We start from the raw sequence: 24,455 nt of genomic DNA, 5'->3' as shown, positions 1-24,455 counted from the left end.
ATTTTTTTTGAGATGGAGTCTCTCTCTGTTGCCCAGGCTGGAGTGCAGTGGCACGATCTCGACTCACTGCAACCTCCGCCTCCCAGGTTTGAGTGATTCTCCTGCCTCAGCCTCCCGAGAAGATGGGATTACAGGCGCCCGCCACCACACCTGGCTAATTGTTGTATTTTTAGTAGAGACAGGGTTTCACCATGATGGCCAGGTTGGTCTTGAACTCCTGACCTCAGGTGATCCGCCCGCCTTGGCCTCCCATAGTGCTGGGATTACAGGTGTGAGCCACCGCGCCCGGCCTCTTTTTCTCTATTGTATTTCTGGCAGCAAGCAGCATACCTAGCACATCACAGGTATTCAGATAAGTACTTGTGGAATGAATACATGAATGAATGAGTGAAATAAACATTCCTCTCAGGAACTTGGTTCCGGGAGCTTTAGGCACAGAAGCCTCCAGAGCCTTCCTCTTCTTGCATCCATTATTTGGCCTCAGGCTGGTCGGTGGGCTGGCTGGTCAGAGGCCCGTGACAACCCTGAATACCCATCCAAGAGATTTCTTGACTCAGACCTTCCGTTGGGAGCCCAGTCTTCCCTTAAAAGGCCACCTTATCGGAAAGTGCCTGTGAAGGCATTTATGAGCTCTATTTTTATCCATGTTGGAAAGCCTCAAAGTCAATTCCCAAGCCAAAGACATTACACTCAGCAACGCGGATGAGCAAGGAAGCATCTCTGCGATGCCTTTGAGTCACAGCTTTGTTTTCTGTGGCAAGGGCCTCAGTTCCTCCCCATTACTGGGCCCTTGTTTTTAAGGACTGGCTGACTCTAAAATGCTTTTGATCTCACATTCGTGAAAACTAGATCTTGCAGCTCTTAATGGTCTGTGCAATGGTGTCACCTTCCCTACGATTTCTTAACTCTGCCGGGCAGGGCAGAGCAGAGTGGATTGCCAAACATCTCCCAGTTTATTGAAACTGGCTTCCCACTCCCATCTCCAAATGGAAATTCATGTTGGATGATGGAAGGAAGGAGGCAGGGTGGTCAGAGGGGAGGGCTCCCAAGGAGCCTGGTCAGAGAGATAATTGGACAGAAGCTACAAGGCTGAGGAGAGTAACACAGCAGGGCTGGTGAGCAAGTTGAGAGCCTTTGCCAGGGAAAGGATTCACTGTCAGCACTGCAGACAGCAAGAGCGGGAGACAGAAAGCGCCGAAGGGAGGAGTGTGAAGAGAAGAAAAAGACAGTGAAAGACCAGAGGAAGGGAGGATGGTGGGAGGAAAGCGGGAAGCTGCAGGATGGAAGGATCACCGGTAGTTTACAGAGAAGGGGAAGAAGAAAGAGGGAGCATGCATCTTCCGCTTAATCCAAGTCGGGTAAACTGGGGAGAGAGGGCGTTAGAGAGTCAGACGGAAGCCCCAGAGAGATGGTCAGTCACACCCTCAGATGTGACTAGAAATCCGGATGTCGGGATTAGAAATGAGAGTCGGGGAAGACAGGAAGGAATGTTCTCACTCCCAAATTCCAGGCACAGACTTTGCCATCATTCCTGTTCCTGGGGATTTAGGAAAGATAGGCTTTTTGTTTTGTTTTGTTTTGTTTTGTTGTTTTAGAGGAAGGGTCTCGCTCTGTCACCCAGGCTGGAGTGTGGTGGCAAGAGCATAGCACCTCGACCCCCCTTTCAAGTGATCCTCCCAGTCCTAAGTAGATAGCACTACAGGCATGTGCCACCACGCCTGGCTAAAGATAGGTTTTGTCGGCTGGGCACGGTGGCTCACGCCTATAATCCCAGTAGGTGGATCACAAGGTCAGGAGATTGAGACCATCCTGGCCCACATGGTGAAACCCTGTCTCTACTAAAAATACAAAAATTAGCTGGGTGTGGTGACGAATGCCTGTAATCCCAGCTACTCAGGAGGCTGAGGCAGGAGAATCCCTTGAACCAGGGAGTTGGAGATTGCAGTGATCCAAGATCGTGCCACTGCACTCCAGCCTGGCAACAGAGCAAGACACTATCTAAAAAAAAAAAAAAGATAGGTTTTGTCAAAGAATGCTGGAACCCAGAGGACTCAAGACACTGTTAATTCACTCTCTCCTTTCCTTTAGCAAAAGAGGCCCTAAACAATTGAAGGTCATGCCCCACTGTCTCTCCAACCCCACATTCCTCCTTCTGAGAACAGACACAGCCCATACCACAGTCCCTTATGTGCCTCTGCCTTTGTTGGCCACTCTGGGACAGGAACCAGAGTTAGAACTTGGAGTCTGGGCTGAGTCAACACTGTCTGTGGGAGAGATGGCTTCCTGGGAAGTCTGGCTTCAAAGCTTCGGACTGGCCAAGCACGAGGTACCATGGAGGCTGGGGGTGGCTTTGACTTTCAAAGTACCTCTCACTAGAGAGAGAATCATGGGATAGAAGTTTCCATAGTCTAGGCCAGGCGTGGTGGCTCACCTGGATTTCACCCACCTCTTTAGTAGAGACAGGTGAAACCCCATCTTTACTAAAAAATACAAAAAATAAATTAGCCGGGCGTGGTTGTGGGTGCCTGTAGTCCCAGCTACTCCAGAGGCTGAGGCAGGAGAATGGCATGAACCTGGGAGGCGGAGCTTACAGTGAGCCGAGATCATGCCACTGCACTCCAGCCTGGGTGACAGAGCAAGACTCCGTCTCAAAACAAAAAACAAAAACAAAAACAAATTGTTGTTCCCAGGTTGTCTCCTTGCTCCTCCCTCCTTTCCTTCCTTCCACAAACAGTTATGGAACACCTACCATGTGCCATCCACCAAGTTAGGAGCAAAAGATACAAAGATACAGTGCTGGGGGAGAAATACATATAAATACTAATCAGACGCAAGGCAATGATATAAGTACTTCAATAGGGTAGGTGGCGAACTAGTGACCCTAGGCTAAATCTGACCTGCAGGCATGTTTTATTTAAACTAACAAAGAATTTAGGTCAGGCATGGTGGCTCACACCTGTAATCCCAGCACTTTGGTAGGCCAAGGCTGGTGGATCACTTGAGGTCAGAAGTTTGAGACCAGCCTGGCCAACATGGTAAAACCCTGTCTCTATCAAAAATACAAAAATCAGCCTGGCGTGGTGGTAGGCACCTGTAATTCCAACTACTTGGGAGGCTGAGGCAAGAGAATTACTTGAACCCAGGAGGCAGAGGTTGTAGTGAGGCAAGATCCTGCCACTGCACTTCAGCCTGGGCAACAGAGCGATACTCCATCTCAAAAAATAAATAAATTAAATAAACTGACAATTCAAAAATTCGGGCGAGTTTATGTAAAAATTGGGATTTCCACCTTCTCTTAAAAAAAAAAAATTGGTGGGCCGGATGTGGTGGCTCACGCCTGTAATCTCAGCACTTTGGGAGTCTGAGGCGGATGGATCATCTGAAGAAAGGAGTTTGGGACCAGCCTGGTCAACATGGTGAAACCCTGTCTCTACTAAAAATATTTTTAAAAAAATTAGCTGGGTGTGGTGGCGGGTGCCTATAATCCCAGCTACTCGGGAGGCTGAGGCAGAAGAATCGCTTGAATCCGGGAGGTGGAAGTTGCAGTGAGCCGAGATAGTGCCACTGCACTCCAGCCTGGGTGACAGAGCGAAATTCCGTCTTAAAAAAAAAAAAAGGAAAAGAAAAAAAAGGGCCAGGCACGTGGCTCATGTCTGCAATCCCAGCACTTTGGGAGGGCGAGGCGGGCGGATTGCCTGAGGTCAGAAGTTCGAGACCAGCCTGGCCAACGTGGTGAAACCCCATCTCTACTAAAAATGCAAAAAATAGCTGGGCGTGGTGGCAGGCACATGTAATCCAGCTACTCGGGAGGCTGAGGCAGGAGAATTGCTTGAACCCAGGAGACGGAGGTTGCAGTGAGCCAAGATCACACCACTGCACTCTAGCCTGGACAACAGAGCAAGACTCTGTCTCAAAAAAAAATTTTTTTTGGTAACAATGGGAAGGAGGTGAAAAGCCACAGCATTTTAATTTATTTTTTATTTTTTTACTTAGCATAGTGGGCTCTTCTAGAACACTGCACATTTTAAAAATTTATTTATTTTTTAATTTTGTTTTTCTCTCTTAAAACTCACCATTTAGAATACAGCATCTTTTAGATGGAACACGCATTCTGTTTTTCACAGGCTGCATCCCACCCCTTTTCCTATTGACCTAAACTGGCTTGCCTCATTCATCCATGTTCCCTGCAATGATTGTGCAGGTGTCAGAATTTAGGACCCTTAAAATGAAAAGCCATCACAGGACCCAAAGGAGGCAACAGTTGACTCTGCGTGAGGAGGGCAGATCAGTTAGCCTTTGAACTAAGTCCAAGTTCCTTGTTTATTTGTTTACTTGTTTATTGTCCCCCTACCCCACCGCCCTCATTGTGAGACTCATAAGAGAAAGGCTTCAGTCAGCTGCCTTCTCCACAGGGTCTCCGGTGCATAGCCTGGTACAGGGTCAGTCTCAATACCTATTCGTGAAATGTGTTGAATGAACAGAGTTGCTAGAAGTGCCAAATGGAAAAGGGAATTCCAAGCAGAGGGAATGTTGGGCACCAAAGCATGACAGTAAATAGCATACAGGGAACTGCAAATAGTTCCTGGTGAGTGGAAGTGCCGGGAGTGCGAGGTGGGTGGGATCAAGCAGGGTGGAAGTAGCAGGAATTGAAGCAGGAAAAATCGACTCCAGTGGGATCCTGAAGGGCTTTTTGTGCTGCACTAAAAAGGTAACTGTGGAACCTTGGAAGAGATTTGAGAAGTGGCGGGACAGGATCAGGTAGATTCTTGTTGCACAGAAATAGCTCTGGCTGGGTGAGAGTGTGGGAGATGTGGGCTCCAGAGGAGAGACAAGCAGCAAACAGAACCTTCCATTCAAACTCCCCTCTTCACCTCCACGTTCCCCTTTTTGAACCCCCTGAAAGTGGCCTGGGAATCTATTTTAAGATAATGGTGCCCCCTGCTGACTAAGCCTGGGCTTGCACCTCCCCTGGGCCATCAGGGAAATTAAAAAATTTTTGGCCCTGAACAAAAAAGCACCTGGAAGGCTTGTGCACAGAACTGCAAGTCGTGATGTATCTGAGAGTGCCTTCCTTTTCCTAGGAAGAGAGGGGCCCATAAGAACACTTGTGATCATGAGTAATGCCACCATAGTGTTGCCAGATAAAATACAGAACACGCTAAATTTGAATCCAGGGACATACTTACACCAAGAATTTGTGTTGTTTGTTTGAAATTCAACTGCAGCCAAGCATCCTATATTCTTATTTGTTAAATCTGACAATTCTAGATAGTGTGTAGCGGGGTGAGCAGAAAACTGGAAATGAAATTGGACAGGTTATTCTCCTTGGGTATCTCTGCAACCTCAACCTCATCTAAGCAGGCAGAGCTGGAGATGATGCTTTCTCGTATTTTGCAGTGGCTCTTAGTTGTATAATTCTATATGGGAAATCACTTTTCATTGAGTCCCATGATTATGGTGATCCTGTGTATGGACTCCTTTGTGAATATGAAGAGAACTGTGGACCCTTTTTACAGAAAAATGAACCTACTAGCTACACACACACACACACACACACACACACACACACACACACACACACAGAGTGTGTTTTCGGGGAGTCTCCATCCTTCATGTAAGAGTAACACATTCCCTCTAGGGCTGTGGTCTGAGTGTGGCAGTTCTTGGGTTCTGAGTAGGAGGAAATGGCGTCTTGTCGGTAACCTCAGCTGAAACATAGTGCTTCTGTTAGCTCTGGCCACCCACACACCATGACAAAACACAGAAGTGGGCAGGAAGAAACATACCATCCCTCCCCTTGGTGAATGCCTTGAACCACTTCCTTCTTCTACCTCTCCCAGAAATCACGGGGGAGTCAGGCATATTCAGACCAAAAACCCACCTGTCCTTGCAGGCTCATACTGCCACAGAGTGGAAGGCACTGAATGAAGTCACGCTTCATCCCAAGTCCCTCTTCGCTCCCCTTCCCGCCCTTCCTGCCAATGCCAGGCATAGCCCACTGGCTCCCACTCTGAGGACCATGTCTGTCAGAAACTGGCTCTCACCAGCTGGTGGCAACCCTCCAGAATATATTCTGGACGTTCTGGGCTGGGTGATCAAACCCCTGGTCTGAACACGCTGGGGGCAGATCTCAGCAGGCATGCCTGGAGTCTCCTTACGGCCCTTTCTAGAAAGCTCTCTAAGCCTCCATAGCCTGCTGTCCTCCAGGCCTTATAGAGGGAAGGCAGAAGCAGCCAAGGCCAGGGGGATGTGGCTTCCAGAATCTCTTAAAGTATCCAAATTACAGAAAATCTCATTTCAGGTTGCTTCTGTCTGTGTCAGACAAGCATGTTTATGTGACATTCAGCTCTGCTGGACTACACTGTGGAATACAGTGCCCAAACTGACCAAGTACATCAAGCAAACAAGCATAGTGATATACCCTACAATGTATGACTGTAGAATAACGTTTTATGTTGAACATTTTGTGCAATTAAAAATTAATTTAATGAATACAGTAGTATGATTTCCAATCACAATTTCTTTTTTTTTTTTTTTTTTGAGATGGAGTTTCACTCTTGTTGCTCAGGCTGGAGTGCAATGGTGCGATCTCGACTCACTGCAACCTCTGCCTCCTGGGTTCAAGCAATTCTCCTGCCTCAGCCTCCCAAGTAGCTGGGATTACAGGTGTGTTCCACCATGCCCAGCTAATTTTTTTTATTTAGTAGAGATGGGGTTTCACCATGTTGGTCAGGCTGGTCTCGAACTCCTGACCTCAGGTGATCCTCCCACCTCGGCCTCCCAAAGCGCTGGGATTACAGGCATGAGCCACTGCACCCAGCCTCCAATCATAATTTATTTGGAAGAAGGGTCCTTTATTCTGAGGTTGGACAGCTTTTCCTAAAATCTTCTGAGTTAGGCCAAGAGTGGTGGCTCATGCCTGTAATCCCAGCACTCTGGGAGGCTGAGGCAGGGGGATCCCTTGAGCTCAGCAGTTTGAGACCAGCCTGGGTAACATAGCAAAACCCGGTCTCTCCAAAATTACAAAAATTAGCCAGGTGTTGTGGCATGCACCTGTAGACCCATCTACTCAAGAGGCTGAGGTGGGAGGCTGGCTTGAGGCCAGGAAGTGGAGGTTGCAGTGAGCCATGATTGCACCACTGCACTCCAGTATGGGCAACAGAGCCAGACCTTGCCTCAGAAAACAAACAAACAAAAAAACAACTTTTTAAACCACAATGGTGATATTTGATTTTTAAAAAATGTCCTTACTTGAAAAAAATTAAAAGCCAGCATACCTCCAAATTATTTGAAAATTCTACTGGGAACTTTCAGAAAATCCAAACAGCTGGAAACCACTAGTTTAGCCCACTGAGGGTTAGGGTTCCCTGACCCCGGAAAGTGGGAAGTGAAATGGGAGGCTCCTGCCCTCCTGTGGGGCAGTGCAACGCGACCTTCAGCTGATGCATTTTGGTGGGTTTCAGGCTCTCTCTTCCAAATATGGGGAGACTGGTTTCTGGCCCAACCTCTTCCCAGGAGTGTTCTAAGGATAAAATGTCACGTACTAAAGAGCTTTGGGAAAGAAGGCGCTCTATAAATATAAGAGATTACTGTTCCCAAAGACAGCTGGTGTGTTTTTAGTGGGAAGGGCTGAATGATTCCACAGAGACTCAGGACAATTTCTCTGCCAGGGCATCCGGGGAAAATGACCAGCACTACTCATAAAACCTGCAAACTGTTCCACTGATAAGCGGGGCCAGACAGAGGCAAAGGGTCTCTCAGCAGGCTTCACTTTCCTCCCTCAGAGGGCACAGGTCCAACACGCAACTTGAATTCAGGGAGCCTGGAGTTCTAGTTTGTGTCTCAGTGACATACCTAGGGACCCACCGCAGGTCACCTAACTCTCCCTCATTTAGGTTTTCCCAACTTTAAAAAGCGTGGATGTCTGCTGAGTCCCCTTTTCACAAGGGTGGTACGAAGCTGTGAGAAAACACATAATCCATTCCTAAATACCTCACTTGATAGATTACCTACCGTTCATGTTTAATTCCTGCCACCTTAAGTCCTTTTAAAAACAATATGGGACTTCAGTTTCTTCTAATGTTTAACTCCAGAATAGCTTTCCCCATGATTGTACCCCAAATCACATTGCAGTGGGGCAGTGGGGGGCAGGCGGTTACTCCCCTTGCCACAGATGAAAAGGTGAACAGGGAATGAAAAATCATTTTATCATGCACCTGAGCATGAACAGTAAAGGAGGTGGCTCAGATGCTTTGACCAAAATAGCTGTAAGCACCATACACCCCAAACGAAAAACTATCTGGGGAAATTTGTGTGCTGGTTCCCTCCCTTCGACACATAGCTGAGAATTAACTGCTGATGAAAGTCCTTTGATCTTTAGAAACCTGAGGCATCAGGCCGCCCAGGGTTAGCCATCACCATCACTTTTGTTTGAACTTGTCTGGTATTTCACATTTATCAGCCCTATTATAAGTTAACAGTGTTACTGACTTTAGTCAACTTTGGCACTCCCAGCTCCTGTGATCCTGCAGGTAAGTTGACACCCCAAGCAAGCTGGCAGCTCACAGAACCTTTTCAGGTATCTTCAAGTTAAGCAAAACAATGCCTCCTGTAAAATCTGCTCTCCTGCCATATGTTCCTTATGGAACTGACCTAGGCAGGAGCAAGGGGTGAAAGGGAGTCGGGCACCCCTTTTCCTGCTTGGCAGTGGAGCCCAAGCTCCAGCTCCTCCTCCTCCTTTCATCTTCCTACACTCTCCAGCTCAAGCCTCACCTTGCTCAGACACCTTCCTTCGTTGTTATCCCTGCATTTCTGAGATGCAATAATGTGCTTTCCTGTCTCCCTTTTAGACTGTGAAGTCCCTAGAGGGTAAGTTCTAGTACTACTTAACTTTGAACTCCCAGCATGTTCACAGTACATGGCACCCAAAAGGAAGTAAATGTAAGATGGATGGACAGGGGACTGAACAAATACACTAGAACTGGGCCCCCAGCCCACCCTGGGTAGGACAGGCTTGCTCTACAAGCCATTTCTCTAACAGGTGAGAGCCATGCTGAGCTACTGAAACCCTGCCTCGCTCATAACTAGTATTAGGCATTTTTGAGACAACTGGTTGAAAATGGTAGAAGGAAGAGGTAGAAGGAATTGGTCTAGTAGCTGGGAAGATGTCTCTTAAAACAGGCCCAGATGACAACTGCTTGCACCTGCAGGTCCTGGCCCTGGTAACATGCTCTAACCACCTAACCAATCCACAGGAGAAGACAGTTTCAAAGACCTATAAATCTAGTAGGGAAGAAGCTAATTGATGCAACTTTCAGGATGAAAAAAAAGACAGGGGAAAGAGGGTGGAGAAAGGAAGGAAGGAAGTTCAGCCAGATGTACTTAAAGCATCTTCTCTCTCCAGCAGTTCAAAATGATAGGGGGCTTTTGGGGGCAGTGCTGCAGCAACACCTAGGCCCCCAGAGACTGAGATGAGCACAAGTGAGGCAGGGCTTGAAAGGCTGGGCGGGGGGTGGCAAGGCAGCCATTCAGGAAGGAGGCCGGGCTCCCATCTGGAGAGCCAAGAGGCTGGGGCTGCTGAACAGATGGAGAGAAAGTTGCAGCTGGTGGAAATGCACTTTCATGTGTAAAGTTTGGTCCTTGGAGGATTGCGATTTCCAACTCTAAAGGCAACAGTGGGCAGGTGGCTCTGCTCCATACTCCGCCTTTTCCCTCTGCTGCCACCCAGACAACTCGACAGTGGCTGTGCCAGGACTCAGCCACCATGACTTCCGCCAGCATCCCTTTCAACAGGCAGAAGCTGGCATGGTGACACCTTGGCACAGCAAAGGATGGCAGAGGACTGCAATGCTTCAGCAGCTGGAGGAGGCAGGGGAATAGGAGAGATTAACCAACCCTCCCTGGAGGGGGCCAGGTAGACTGAGAACAGACAGACAGATGGAGGGGGAAAATCAGGAAAAGTACATCACAGACCTTCCAAAGCTGATCATGATGTATGCACTGGGTCTCCACTCTGGTCTTGATAGAGCTGTGGCTGAAGGGGAGGCAGTGGGGAAATGGCAAAACAGTAGATTCTGAAACTCTGGGTTCATTTTACCCCAACCTCAATGAGTATTTCTTTTCTGTTTTTTGATTTTTAGTGGAGACAAGGTCTAACTATGTTGTCTAGGCTGGTCTCAAACTCCTGAACTCAAGTGATCCTGCTGCCTTAGCCTCCCAGAGTGCTGGGATTACAGGTGTGAGCCACTGCACCAGGCCTAAGAAAAAGACAGAACATAACTTTGTTTTTTTTATGAAATATTTGCCCACAGGAGCTTTAGGAGAGGAAGTGACTTTTACTTTCTCTGGCTCTAATGGACAGCCACCCGTCCTCTAATGGGACCAGCTCTAATGGGACAAGCCTCACCCATCGGAACAGAAGCCGTTAGCACAATTCTGCGATCTCAGAGTTCCTCCCTATAATGCGCAGGCTCTTGGGGGAATCACCCACTCAACCATGCTAACCACACCCGCGAGAGGAGCAGCCTGGGTAATGAACATCCAGCTCTGCCTCTTCCCTCCCTCTTTATTTACCATAGACTGTGCTCCAGGGCATGAAGAACAAAAACCACCAACTCTGTCTTGTTAAAATTCAAGTGCATTTTTTAGAATATGTGATTTTGCTTGATTTTATTTTTTTAAAAAAGAGTGGAACTCAGTCCCATATTCCTATTGAGTCCATTTTCCCAAGAGATGTCACTGTTTGAGATAATAACTTAAATATTCTTGATGTGGAGGTAGTCTCTCTCTTCCTAGTGGGATGTCTTCTTAGCTCCTTTCCCAAACTTGGCATCAAGACCAAGACCTATGAAAAGGAAGAAAATGGGCTTAGCCTTATGGGGGGAAATGAAACTTACCAACGATTGTGGTAGGGTGGGGTAGTTGGCCTTATATCTCCAAAATGGGGGCTTTAAATAAAATATGTGTCAGAACACTGGTTTTATGTAACTTCCTCAGAGACAAGAGAATGGCACCAGGATACTAGTTATTACAGACATCTGTATCTATATAGATATATCTATATATACAGATAAATATAGATACATATATATATATAAAATACAGCAAGACTTAAAAGAAATTTAAGAGTCAAAACTTCTAGGCTATGGCTGAATGTGGTGATTCACGCCTGCAATCCCAGCATTTTGGGAGACTGAGGCAGGAAGATCATTTGAGCCCAGGAATTTAAGGCCAGCCTAGGCAACACAGCAAGACCCCATCGCTACAAAAAAAAAAATTAGTCAGGCGTGGTGGTACACGCCTATAATTCCAACTACTTGGGAGGCTGTGGTGGGAGGATCACTTGAGTCCAGGAGATCAAGGTTGTGGTGAGCTATGATCGCGCCACTATACTCCAGCCTGAGCAACAGAGGGAGACCCTAGGAAGGCTGGATTAGAAATAAAGCTTCCTTTTCTTTTTATTTTGACACAGGTTTTCACTCTATCACCCAGGTGGGAGTGCAGTGGTGTGATCACAGCTCACCTCAGCCTCCACCTCCCGGGCTCAAGCAATCCTCCCACCTCAGCCCCGAGTAGCTGGGACCACAGGTGTGTGCCACCACACTCAGCTAATTTTTGTATTTTTTTGCAGAGACAAGGGCCTCATCATGTTGCCCAGGCTGGTCTCGAACTCCTGAACTCAAGCGATCCTCCTGCCTCAGCCTCCCAAAGTGTTAGAATTACAGGTGTGAGCCACCACACTCAGCCTCTTTTCTCTTTTAAAAAAGTTTTCTCTGGGCTGAGCGAGGTGGCTCACACCTGTAATCCCAGTGCTCTGGGAGGCTGAGGCGGGGGGATCACCTGAGGTCAGGAGTCCGAGACCAGCCTGACCAGTATGGAGAAACCCCATCTCTACTAAAAATACAAAATTATCCGGGCATGGTGGTGCATGCCTGTAATCCTGCTACTCGGGAGGCTGAGGCAGGAGAATTGCTTGAACCCAGGAGGAGGAGGAGGCTCATCCGATTGGTGAGCCGAGATCCTACCATTGCACTCACTCCAGCCTGGGCAACAAGAGCAAAACTCCGTCTCAAAAAAAAAAAAAAAAGTTTTCTCTAAAATATTTAAATAAATTCCATAAATATACAAGTAAATTTTAGGAGAAAAAATTCAGCTGTCACTGTGTCTCTGTGTGGCCACTTACCCAGGAACACAAGCACAGTGCCCACCCACTGCATGGGGCTGATGGGATTGGCGAAGAGGATCACAGAGGCCAAAATTGTGAAGAACTTTCGAGTTGTAGTGATGATGGAGCAGGTCAGGGGACCAAAATACACAACCGTCATAAAGATGAAGCTCTAGAGAAAGATAAAGGTGAGGTCTGGTGGGCTCTTGGGTATCTGCCATTGGTCTGAAGTCTATAAACAGACCTCAGGGCTAATCTTGCCACCCTCTACTTCCAGCCAGGCCAGTGTTTCTTAGGGAACCAGCTGCCAGAGTAGGGAAGCCAAGCCATCTCCTTTTAAGCACTCACCTGACCCAGGGCACTGGTCAGTCCAAAGAGCAGGATGTTATAGATGATGGCAGGGTATCTTTCAGCAAAGCTCAGGAACTCCCAGAGCTCCCCAGTGAACAGGATTCCTGAGAAGACATGTCAACAAATGTATGGCGCATTTTGTGCACACAAAATGTGCACACACACACATGCACACTCCTGCACATGGCCTGTTAAAGAACTGCAAAGGAGGTGGGACGCAGGAAAGTGTATGGTGTGGGTTTGCATCGTCTCATCATGGATTCTTCTCATGTTTTTCTCTGATTAGAGAAACTAAAGAGAATTTTGTGAGAAAGGCTTAAAAGTTAATGAGTTACTTCTACCAAAGTGATTACAAGCAGAAATCCTCAGATGCTGTAGAGATGCTGACCCACACATCCTTAGCTCAAGGAAGCCCCTCACATTAGTCACCTCCAGCCATCAGCAGCCTCCACCATTAACCCCAGTGTGCTGTACAAAAAATACTTTCTACATGTGCCCACATTTGAAAATTTAGGAAGCACTGATTTCAAAGCAAATCATTCACATTTGAACTGTTTTCAGTGTACAGCTAACTCTGTTTCCGGTGAGCACTACGTGTGTCTCATTTCCCTCATGAAAGGTAAATTTCCCAGGTACCTCCCTGTGTTTTACTACTGAGTGTCTTCCCATGATACCTGACACACGATTCTCCTTCATTGTGCCAGTAACAAGTAGCAAACAAATCCTGCTGGTGCAGGTTTTTCCAGGAAGGTTTCTCAAGGGCTTGAACAAAAGGGCATCTTGGAACTAATTCAGGCCCTTGGTCTGGGCAACTAACAGCTAGAGGGATCAAAAGGATGAGGGCAGCCTGCCCTCTGGTGATACATGGGAAGAACAGCAGAACTGGCTCTCACCCATTCCCAGCAGCAATGTCGACCAAAGGTTGATGTTCAGCATCATGTGGTTGGAGCCTGTTTGGTAATGAGCCCGCATGTGGTCCTGGGAAACACCAGTCAGTCCATCCAGGGTCAGCGATAATAGCTGGGAAAGAAAGGGTGCAGCCTGCAATGAAGTGGCCAACAGGGCCCTTTCCTAACCCAGGACACAGGATTCTCACTCTCAGGCTCCTTGGAAAGCCACTGCCTTTAAAGTCCTCAGAACAAAACGTTGTTGCCATTTGGTCACAGGTGGAAGGTGGGGAGAGACCATGCTCACTGCCCCCCACCCCCGCCCCCTGGCCCAGGCACTGGACTGACAGGCTAACTGAGCTACGTAGTTATTTTGTAATCAGAGTAGAGCAGGAAGCTCACTGCCCAATATACTGGGAGGGGAAAGGTAGTCCCAGCAGGTTAGCTTCCTAGCTTGGAGTATAGTGCTCCAGAGACCGGATCCTGTGCTTAGGCTGCCTGGATTGGAATCCTGACTCTGCCACTTCAAATAGCCAAGTGACCATGGGCAAGCGAGTTAACCTCTCTGTGCCTAGTTTCTTCATCTGTAAAATGGAGATAATACTACATATGAGATTATTGTTGTAAAAATTAGTCAATTAACATGTAAAACACTTGGAACAGTGCCTATTGCATATATACCAGCTACTATCATATTATTTTAAACTCTGGCTTCCAGGTTTCTTGGAAAGCCACAGTGAGAGACATTATTCCTTCCCTCTTTGCTCTCAGGTCTCTGTGACCTCACACCAGGATTCAGCCACAACCCTCAGAGTTATCTCTTCTCCAGAATGAGAGCTGAGTTGTAGTTAAATATTTCAGGTTTCCCACTATGGCATTAATAGAGCCAGGGGCCTGCAGCAAAGACCAGACATGGGGACAAGGAGCACCACAACCTCCCTTGACACATAACTGGCCTTCTGCCTGCCTAGGTGAGGCTATCCTTTGGTTAAGTTTGCTGGAAAAGGCTGCCTTCCCCAACAGGATCTCATACCAAGAGTAGCTCTCCATAGCCAACTGTGTGTTCTTCTATCCCAACAACTTTCTTGGGTTTGTACATGAAAAGGGCCACTCCAGCCACAATTAACAGCACACACAGGTACTTAGCCAACGGGTACTTCTTCTTCAAGAGGGTCACCCCAAGGAGCATGACTACAGGGAAAAAACAGAGTGGAAAATTCAGGCATCCATAAGGCATCGATGACCCCAATACCCTCCCTCCCAGGAACCAAGAAAAGACTCAGGGAGAAAAGAATGACTGAGAAGGAAGGCTTAGAGAGGACAAAAGGAGGGTGCCAGGCTGGCACCTAGATAAGGATTGAGCAACAGGGTTAAGTATAAGACAGGGAGGAGGTAGAGAACAAAGGTGAAAAGTCCAGGAAGGGACAGGACAAGGGTGGGGAACAGTGGAGAAAGAAAAGAAGTTGAGATAAAGAAATTGATGATCAAAATGGAAATTAAGTTGTCTAATGATAATATAAACACATGCAACACAGAAATGGCTGACCAAGTGAAGCAGGCTAGGTCAGCCTTTAGCGCCTATTAAGGATTACCAGCCTATGAACATCACAAGAAGTGACACAGATGACAGGATGGGCAGCAGGGAGGGCTGGGGGAAAGTCCTTGGAGACAGCCATGATGGGATGATGAAGCTGAGAGGGACACAGTTGTAGCAGACAGAGAGCTTACTATAGGAAGAGTGACGACAGAAGAGAAAGACCATCTTCTTTGCTTACCTGGGATTGGCTTGCAGGATTTACCAAGGACCTGAAATTAAATCCAGCAAATAATTTCTGAGCATCTGTGATGTGTCAGGTACTATGCTAGGTACTGCACTGATTAAGATGAGTAAGCACAGGGCCTGCACCAGAGACCTCAGCCTCAGAAAGCAGCCCTATCATGGCCCAACCCACTACCACTAAACCTAAGTTCTATGTTTCTATACGCTCCTAATGTCTTACAGGACTGTTATCTTTTTTTTTTTTTAAACTCACAGACCTGAGGGAAGAACTCTTAGTCCTTTTCAAATGATATCTGAGCCAACCATCATCCCACCCTGAGGTTTCACCTGAGTTGGGTAGTTGACAAACTGTAGTGCTGAGTTGCTGGAGACCATGGCACCCAGATAGGAGATAGAACAGGCAGCATAGAGCCAGCTCCGGGTACGATCCACCCTGGCAGTGTCAAAAAACTGGATCACTGGGAGAAGACAAAAAAAAAAAAAAAAAAGAAAAGAAAAAAAAAAAAAAAACAAGAGAAACCTGGTGGGGCTAGATGGACCACTAAGCAAAGCTAAAGCCACATGAAAGGAACTTGTCTGTCAAATAAGAAACAAGCTATTTCTGTCCTGTTACACTGGGAAATCTCTGAAAATTATTCATCTTTCCAATTCTACCTAAGCCCAACAAAAGACCACATGCAGGGTGGAGGTGGGGGGCCTCATTCAGTTCAAGGGACCAGTCAGCCCTGCTGCTAGTCCCCAGGGAACAGAGAGAGAATGCTCAAAGCATGCTTGAAGCTGACACACAAAAGAAAATCAAAGGGAAAGAAAAAAATGTTTTAAGTATTTTCAATGGGGATTTGGAATACAGAAAACCCATTCTCTGAACATTTCTAACTCAGAAGTTGATAAAAATTGGGGAAATAATATTTTACTCCACTTCAAAGTCATTAGTTTTACAGACTTCAGAGAGAGGCTGTGTAGGTACAAAATGCGGTGGAGATCATGAGTTAGCCTTTAAGGTTGAATCAATGCTTAATACCCAGCATACTGAGGGAACTTGGGGTGGTGGGGTACCCAACAAATTACTATCTAGGTACTCACAGATCTTGGCAAACACAGCATTGATCACACATTGAATGAAGACCAAAGTTAAGGCAAAGGTGAACGTCTCCTGCTTGGCTCCTTCCCCATACTTTCCTCTTGTTCTAGAAATGAAATGCATGAGAAAAGAGGGAGAAATTAGTATATTTCACTCACTGTCATCTAATATATCCCGAGCCACTGAAAACTTTAAAATTATCTTGCCTCTCTGGATGTAGGCAGAGTTTGTAAGGACCACTAGGCTCATTTGCAAAAGGGGCTGATTTTACTGGATCTAGAAACTAGATATCTCAGCCTACTGATTCCAAAGCCTAAGGAACGAATACCCGAAAAAGACGGAGAGGAAACATGCAAAACGAGATAGTGAAATCAGGTACCCCAGGCAGGAAGAGACGGTATTTCGGCTATGGCACCAAGGCCGAGAGCGAATCGGTTGTTTGCAAGCATCTGGGAGTACCAAAAGGGGGCCGACTCGGGTCCTGTTTGAGGGGTAGAAGTCTCAGCCTGTAAAACGCAGGCCCTTGAAACCAAGCGGGGAAAAACAGCTAAGAAAAGAAAATAACCAAGTCCGAAGAATCCAGAAAATAAACCTGGAGTTCTGGAATTCTGGGTAGGCTCAGCCATAGCTGCAAAAGTAGTGGGGTGCTAAGAGGGCGACAGCCGGGCAGGAGGACAAGAGGAAAGCTCGGGTCCAGAGGCAGAAGGACCCCTGTCACAGGCTGGGGAGAGAATGTCGGCCCGTCCCCGGGGTCGCTCACATCTTTTCCTGCAGGATCCCATAGTAAAAATAGCAGACAAAGACACCCAGGAAGCAGAGCGGCAGGCGCAGCCGGTCGGGCACCAGGGAGCTGCTAGAGGCCATGAGACGCCCGGAGGAGCCGACTGGAGACCCGCTCACAACCGGCACCGGCAGCAGCGGCGGCGGAGGCGACAGCTCCAGCCGGACATCGCCAACCGGCGGCAGGGGCCTCATAGGAGCTGCATGCGACCGCCGTCCAGCAGGGCCCAGCAGTCACTACCAGAACTGCCGGCTCAGGGCTGCCAAGGGGGAAACTCCTCAGAACCCAGCAACCACTTCCTAGGAAAGAAAACCCACCCTGGGACCTTGGCTCCATCCCTGAGGGCCAGAGGAACCGGCAGTCTCGAGACTAATCCCTCGCCCTGGAGATTTTCCAATCAGGCAACTCTGAGGACAACTGCGACCCAGAGCACCACAGGGTGTCCTAGAGCCACCTGGGCGTAGAATAATGACGTATAAGGATGTGGAGGCCACCAATTGGCTGCGCTGTGCAAAGACGGACAGGTGGGCGGGGCAGGAGGAGGTGTGGCCGACAGAGCAAATCCAATAGTCTTTTCCGCGGCGGGCGGCCAGGCTTCTGCTGGGTCCTAATGCCAAAATCTCTTACTGGAGCCTCAGCGCCGTCTAGCTGCTGCCCAGCGTCAGCGACTTTACCTGCTCATTACCTAGGCACATCACTAGGCTTCCAAGGGCGAGAGCGGCACAGTAAGTCTCGGCTTGGTCACTTAAAGGCGGGGTAACCTACCCGTGTCACCCAAGTTCTGAGCCAGAGTTTTCCAGGTCTGGAAACTAGGGATAATTAGTAATAGCCACCTTGTCGCCTCTTGGCTGTTGTGCGGATCAAATGAATTGAGGTTGGTTAAAGTGTTTTGTAAACTGTAAAGTATGCTGTGCAAGTTTAAGGTATTATTAGTCATCACTGTTTCTCAGCCCTGATCTTATTTCTTCACGTCGAGGGGTGGAAATGGAAGCTTACTGAAGTCCGTTTTCTTCCAAGTCTTAACAACTCACCAACAATGGCGCAAACCCTTGGGCCGCGCTCCTGAATATTTCCCATTAATGAGCTCCTCGTTGGATCCCTTCCTCGTGCAAGTGTTGGGTCTCCACTTGCTGGCACGAATTGCCAGGGCAAGACTGACCTCAGGTTTTCCCACTACTACCTCCAACCCCCAACTTAATTGGCCCAAATCTCCGGCCACCAGGTGGACTCTGGGCTGCTCTCTAGGTCGAGGCTCCTTCTCTTCTAGCAGCCTGCTCTTTTGGCACAGCCTCAGGCAAAGGAAGGAAATACTGGGCAGCACCACACCCGTCGCTCCGGGCCTGACTCACTAAGGCTTTGCGGGGGAGCCAGAAGTCTTTTAGAGGGAGGGGTAAGGGATAGAAGATAGCGTCTGTCCCCAGCCCACTGTCTGCGCATGGAATCCCCAGTGGCATGGGAATCCCCATACATTTGCTCTCTTGCTCCGTAGCTTACTCTACTGGCTCCGCCCCCGCGATGCCAGGGCACCAAATAGCTGGGAGGAGCGACCTGCCAGCTCTACTTCTTTACCAGCTGGGACCTCAAACAATTCGCTTGTCCTGAGTCGAGTTTCTTCCTGTGAAATTAATGGGAATATAGTAACAAGCAGGAGAGCGCTGTGGTTAGAAACATGGGCACTGGATTCAAATGATCAGGTTTCCAATCCTAGCTCCCCACTTCATATCTGTGTATTTTGGGGAAGTTATTCAATCTATTTGTCCTTCCCTGATTATACAGTGGGACTTACCATATTTCTCTTACTGGGTGGTTGTCATATTTCAATAACACTTTATGTAAAGCACTTAACATGATAGCTGGTTCTTACCGCCCAATGAATGGTGGTTGGGATAGCCTGGTTTAGGAGTTTGTTGTCAGGTCTTATTAGGTAGATACAATTGTACTTATTATGACTGCCCTTGGGGTAGTCAACTGTTCACCCATACAATGGGGATGCGTCTTTTGTGAAAATGCTTTGGAAATTCCAAAGCATCATTGAAATATTGAGACGGTTATTCCCATTTTCCCCAAAAGCCTAAGAGCTCTTACAGGTGCAGCATTATAAAGGCTGCAAAAGGATAAGAAAAGTGTCTTTGTATCGTTTATTTGTTCCCTTCAAGGCTGCACACTATGTTGTGGGTACTCCCTGAGATGAACCAAAGCTTCCCCAAAACTGTCAAGAGATCCAACCAGTGCAAAGAACACCCACAATGTCAAACTGTCTTCCCTTGGTCACCTGCTTTTCCTTTCTAAAATCCATTTTCCTTAGGGAGCTTTTTCAGACTCATACAAGAATGGGTAACTTCCCCAGTGACTCCCTCACCCCACCTCTAGGACAAACCACCCTCTTCATTCTGGACAGCCTTTTCATGGGTCTGTTGTTTGTATGTCCGTGTAAAGTATGCAAGCATGGTGTCCAGAGGACAGGAACTCTGTGTACAGCCATAACAACACCCAGATGTGGGAATTGAGGCTCCTTCTCTTGAAGACAAAGATGAAATGATCAGGATAATACCCTTAATCTCTACCCCACTCCTCCTTCCCCAAATATTTAACAGAACTTCAAGCTGCTGGGAATATTTATTTATTTATTTGGTCTATTAACACCAAGATCTGGAAAAAACAACCTCTAAACACAAGATAAGAAAACTCGAACATTAACATTCTTCAATTTTGTGTAAGCTCTGCAGTACGGAAAATATACAAACTTCAAACAGCTGCAAAAATAGTGTCTTTGGGAGAAAATAGAGTCTCTACATCGATACAAGAAAAATAGGCATTTTTCTAATCCAGTCCAGCCCTGGGGCGGGCGGAGGGTATAGAGTCGCCATTTGCCACCTGGAGGAATGCCAGCCCTCCTCCCCACCACCCACCTGGGGCTGGGCGGGCTGGGCTGCTACTTAAGACAATCTTTAGTCAGGGTGAAAGCGAGATGAAAATGCCACTTGGGAAAACACTTGTTTCCTCCCTCTGCCAGCAGCTGAATTGGTCAAATGTTATGGCCCATTAGGGCTGCTTTGGTCAGCTCCTCCAATGAGAGGGAGGCATGGGGATTATCTGAGAGGATGGGGGATCTATCTTATGGTCTCCTGGAGGAGAGGGAAGGAAATTTGTGGCGTCTTCTCTCCTTCGTTCATGGCCAGCTTGCTCTGTGACAAAAATAAGGGCCTCCTATACAGTCATTTGGACTGACACCCAGGGGTGGGGGACTCAAGACCTTCTGGGTGTTTTCCACCAAGTGAGGGATGTGGCAGGTACACAGGTGTGAGTTGTGAGCTGCCCAGCTACTAGTGGAGAAGGCAGGTCCCATCATGTTCAGAGGGGCTGGTGCCCATCAAAAAGAGGACCCAGGGCTTTGACACAATAAGTGAAAGAAAGTGCTCGAAGGCCGAGAGGGAAGGGCCCCTCCATACCCCATCTCAGGGGACCTGGGGAGGGACCTGCCACCAAGGCACTGGTCTCTATGGTAAAGTGGGGCAGGGGTGGGACCCTCAGACCATCAGGGAGCTCTGGAAAAGCACAGGCTCTTCTGATGGTGGGGTGCGCTGCCATGGCTCGAATGGCAGTGGGGAGGCCTTGGAGGCCTCTGGATCCTTCCGAGGTGGTGGCCTGGGGCTGGCCGGAGGAAGGGGAGACCCCGGGTTTGAGGGGCAGTTACGGAAGATGAAGCCCATGCCGGGGAAGAGGGGCTTCATCAGGTTGACGGGGCAGAAGGCTGAGCCGGTCGGGTTGAAATGGACTTTGTTCTTGTCAGGACAGGAAGTCAGGAAGGCCAGGTCGGGACCTGGGGACCTGGAGGATGAAGAGAGACACAGAAGTCACATATGTACACACAGAGAGAAACAGGCAGTGAGAGAGGGTGAGATGTCACAGCATCAGGGCAGCAGGGGAGCTGCTTCTGTTCAAACAGAATCGGAACTTGACTGAAAACCAAACCCCTCAGCTCTCTATTTTTAAAAAAATATGGCTGAATAACAGGAAATGCACTTTACCTAAAAAGAGGAGGGATTGAAGCTAGACAGGAAGGAGAACTTCCTGACAATGTGATTCAAGAAGTGGAGACCAAGAAATCTTTTCATTCAAAAGATTTCATCAGTGGCCGGGCATGGTGGCTCACGCCTATAATCCCAGCACTTTGGGAGGCCAAGATGGACGGATCACTTGAGGTCAGGAGTTCGAGACCAGCCTGGCCGACATGGTGAAACCCTGTCTCTACTAAAAATACAAAATATTAGCCGGGTGTGGCAGCACGCTCCTGTAATCCCAGCTATTCAGAAGGCTGAGGCAGGAGAATCGCTTGAACCCGGGAGGCAGAGGTTGCAGTGAGCCAAGATCGTGCCATTGCATTCCAGCCTGGGCAACAGAGCAAGACTCCATCTCAAAAAAAAAAAAGGAAAGAAAAGAAAAGAAAAATTTCCTTAGTGCATGGTGTTTTGGGGACAGACCACATGCCTGAAAGCAGAGATCAAAGCCAAGTGACTAAAGTGAGGTTTCTCAGCCTTGGCACCACTGACATTTTGGGCTGGATGATTCTTTGTTGCAGGGGTGGGGATGGAGGCATTGTCCTGTGCATTGTAAGATGCTTAACAGCGTCCCTGGCCTCTACTTACTAGATCCCAGTAGTATCACGACTCCTCCCCTCTAGCTGTGACAACTAAAAATGTCTCTTGATATTGCCAAATGTTCCCTAGTTGAAATCTACTGGCCTAAAGAATCTAATTGTTGGGCACATTTGAAAGGTATGGGGTTCTTTGTTGTTGTTTTGTTTTTGAGACAGAGTCTCACTCTGTGGCCCAGGCTGGAGTGCAGTGTGGCAGGATCATGGCTTACTGCAGCCTCGACCTCCTCAGTCCAAGCAATCCTCCCACCTCATCCTCCTGAGTAGCTGGGACTACAGGCATGAACCACCATGCCTAGCTAATTGCTTTATTTTTATTTTGTAGAGAAGGGGTCTCTGTATGCTGCCCAGGCTGGTTTCCAGAAAGGTGTGATTTTCAAAACTTTGAGAGGAAAGGATGGCAACAACTGTGAGAAAGGCAGCTAGACCTTATCAGAAGATCTGGGTTCTAACTCACCATGTGGTCCTTGTCATATCTGTCTCACCCTCCTTTTTAATTTTAATTTTTTAATTTTTTTTAGAGACAGGGTCTTGCTCTCTCACCCAAGCTGGAATACAGTGGTGTGATAATAGCTCACTGCAGCCTCAAACTCCTAGGTGCAAGTAATCCTCCTGCTCAGCTTCCCAAGAAGCTGGGATTACAGATGCCTGCCACCATTCTAGGTTAATTTTTTTTTTTTTTTTTTTTTTGGTAGAGATGGGAGTCTCACTATGTTGACCAGGCTGGTCTTGAACTCCTGGGCTCAAGTGATCCTCCTGCCTTGGCCTCCCAGAGCACTGGGATGACAGGTATGAGCCACCGCACCCAGCCTGTCTCACCTTTGTAATGTGAGAGGAATCATTCCTCCTCTTTTGATTGTTTAGGAAGATGGAATGATAAAAGGTCAGATCAGAGAGTTCCTGAGTAAGGGATAGCCCTGATTCCTTACTGTCTAGCCAAGCCTAGAGGGTGAAACAGCCCTAAGAAGCTGACGGTTTGAAAATCCCAGGTGAGAAGACAAAGGTATGGGAAGATGGTGAAGCTCTGCCACCAATGGTTCTCACCACTCCCCTTTTTCTTTTTTACTTTTTATTGAAGTATAATATATACACTCAGAGAAAAATGCACTCAGTATACAGACTGATAAATTGGTTACCATCTTTTTTTTTGGACAGGGTCTCACTCTGTTGTCCACGCTGGAGTGCAGTGGTGCAATCTTGGCTCACTGCAACCTCCGCCTCCTGGGCTCAAGCGATTCTCCCACCTAAGCCTCCTGAGTAGCTAGGATTACAGGCACCCACCACCATACCTGGATAATATTTTAAAATTTTTTGTAGAGAGGGTGTCTCCCTATGTTGCCCAGGCTGGTCTTGAACTCCTGGACTCAAGCAATCCTCCCTTGGCTTCCCAAACTGCTGGAATTATAGGCATGAGCCACTGCACCCAGCCAATTACCATCTTAATTCTGGAATTCCAATAATTCTAGAGCCCAGGAAGAGCAAGGTGTGAAGAGAAGAGCAGAGACCTGGCACAGAGTCAGGAGAAGTGGAAGGTAAAGGCCCATGTGCTAGGTGTGTTTGGGAAGGCCTGGCGTCCTAGAGACTCCACAGTGGCAAGGGCTTCCCTGATGGAGAAGGGTTTAAAAGAGTCCCAATTTATGGAGGGATGGGGAATGGGCAAGAGAGAGAACGTTCTAGGTGTGTGCATGTACGTGTCGGGAAGGTGACCAAAGGGAGACCCAGCAACACTCAGAGAACATGATGGCAACCAGCATGACCCTGAATACCTTGACTCCTTGCCTGGAAAATCCAGATGATCTTGGAGGGGACAACAGCTAAGAAGGGGGAAATGTGGCAAAAGAATGGCTAAACACACAAACTTCCCAATAAGAAAGTTGATTAAATAAAGAAACCTCAGTGAACTACAGAATTTCAATCCCAGCCTATCTTAGAAAATCACTGATGGATCACCACCACTCTTATTTTTATTTTTATTTTTTTGGAGACAGAGTCTCAGTCTGTTGCCCTGGCTGAAGTGTAGTGGTGCGATCTCAGCTCACTGCAATCTCCACCTCCCGGGTTCAAGCAATTCTCATGCCTCAGCCTCCTGAGGAGCTGGGATTACAGGCATGCACTATCACACCCGGCTAATTTTTGTATTTTAGTAGAGGCTGGGTTTTGCCATGTTGCCCAGGCTGGTCTCGAACTCTTGGCCTCAAGTGATCTGCCCACCTCAGTCTCCCAAACTGCTGGGATTACAGGCATGAGCCACCGCACCCAGCCCACCACCTCTCTTAAAGGGTTAATGCAGGGGCAGGAAGCTAAATGAGCTGACTTTAAGGCCTCTTCTGGCATTGAGTCTATGAAAAAATCAAGATGAGCTACAGCTTAATTTCCACCCACATTTCCAGGTTGTAATTACTCCACCATAATGTGGATTGAGGGAGGGTACAAGAGCCTAGAGTCTGCTGAAGCTAAGAGATCTGGCCTCTTCCTTCCACAGCTTCTCAGAGGACCCAGGAGTCTTGAAGGGATACCAGGCAACAATTATAACAGTAACAAAACCTCTAGTGGCAATGGTTTTCTCTGTAACTCCTACTGTGGCTTCTGTATGTACCTTCGGCTGCCACCGTGGGTTATTGCTCCCTTATTTGAGATACAAATGGTGCTCTCAATGACCCAAATCCAGTCCCAGCTACATCTTCACTCACACACCATGACTAAACTTCCTGACTGCCACTGAAACCCCAACTTGGTGTGAATCTGCCCTGGTGAGTAT

General features: G+C 47.8%; 2 protein-coding genes across 6 annotated transcripts in view; both read right to left on the bottom strand.

Moving 5' to 3' along the window:
- Window positions 1-10,618: 10,618 nt before the first annotated feature.
- Window positions 10,619-17,379, bottom strand: SLC35B1 (solute carrier family 35 member B1). 4 transcript variants are annotated; one of them, XM_030808024.1, is made up of 9 exons: window positions 17,361-17,379; window positions 16,265-16,368; window positions 15,509-15,614; window positions 15,177-15,207; window positions 14,435-14,592; window positions 13,408-13,534; window positions 12,512-12,618; window positions 12,182-12,335; window positions 10,619-10,843 (listed from the first exon to the last, which is right to left on the bottom strand). In XM_030808024.1, exons 2-9 carry the CDS (start codon window positions 16,294-16,296, stop codon window positions 10,791-10,793), a joined length of 768 nt encoding a protein of 255 aa, XP_030663884.1. In that variant the 5' UTR covers window positions 16,297-16,368; window positions 17,361-17,379; the 3' UTR covers window positions 10,619-10,790. The 4 variants fall into 4 exon arrangements, with proteins under 4 accessions (XP_030663884.1, XP_012359103.1, XP_003278820.1 ...); XM_012503649.2 differs by lacking the exon at window positions 17,361-17,379 and adding an exon at window positions 17,023-17,256; XM_003278772.4 differs by lacking the exon at window positions 17,361-17,379 and adding an exon at window positions 17,023-17,250 and having other exon boundaries at window positions 15,509-15,639.
- A 2,261-nt stretch (window positions 17,380-19,640) lies between these two features.
- The window catches only part of FAM117A (family with sequence similarity 117 member A), a 52,835-nt gene continuing 48,020 nt past the window's right edge, over window positions 19,641-24,455 (bottom strand). For both annotated transcript variants that reach the window (XM_030808020.1, XM_030808022.1), the window contains one exon: window positions 19,641-20,871. In XM_030808020.1, the coding sequence (XP_030663880.1) occupies window positions 20,571-20,871 (301 nt within the window). In that variant the 3' untranslated portion in view covers window positions 19,641-20,570. The remainder of the gene's footprint in view (window positions 20,872-24,455) is intronic.

The sequence above is a fragment of the Nomascus leucogenys genome, unplaced genomic scaffold, assembly GCF_006542625.1.
Source record: "Nomascus leucogenys isolate Asia unplaced genomic scaffold, Asia_NLE_v1 Super-Scaffold_258, whole genome shotgun sequence".
In the NCBI taxonomy this organism is placed as follows: domain Eukaryota; kingdom Metazoa; phylum Chordata; class Mammalia; order Primates; family Hylobatidae; genus Nomascus; species Nomascus leucogenys.
This window is presented reverse-complemented; position numbering and strand designations above follow the sequence as displayed.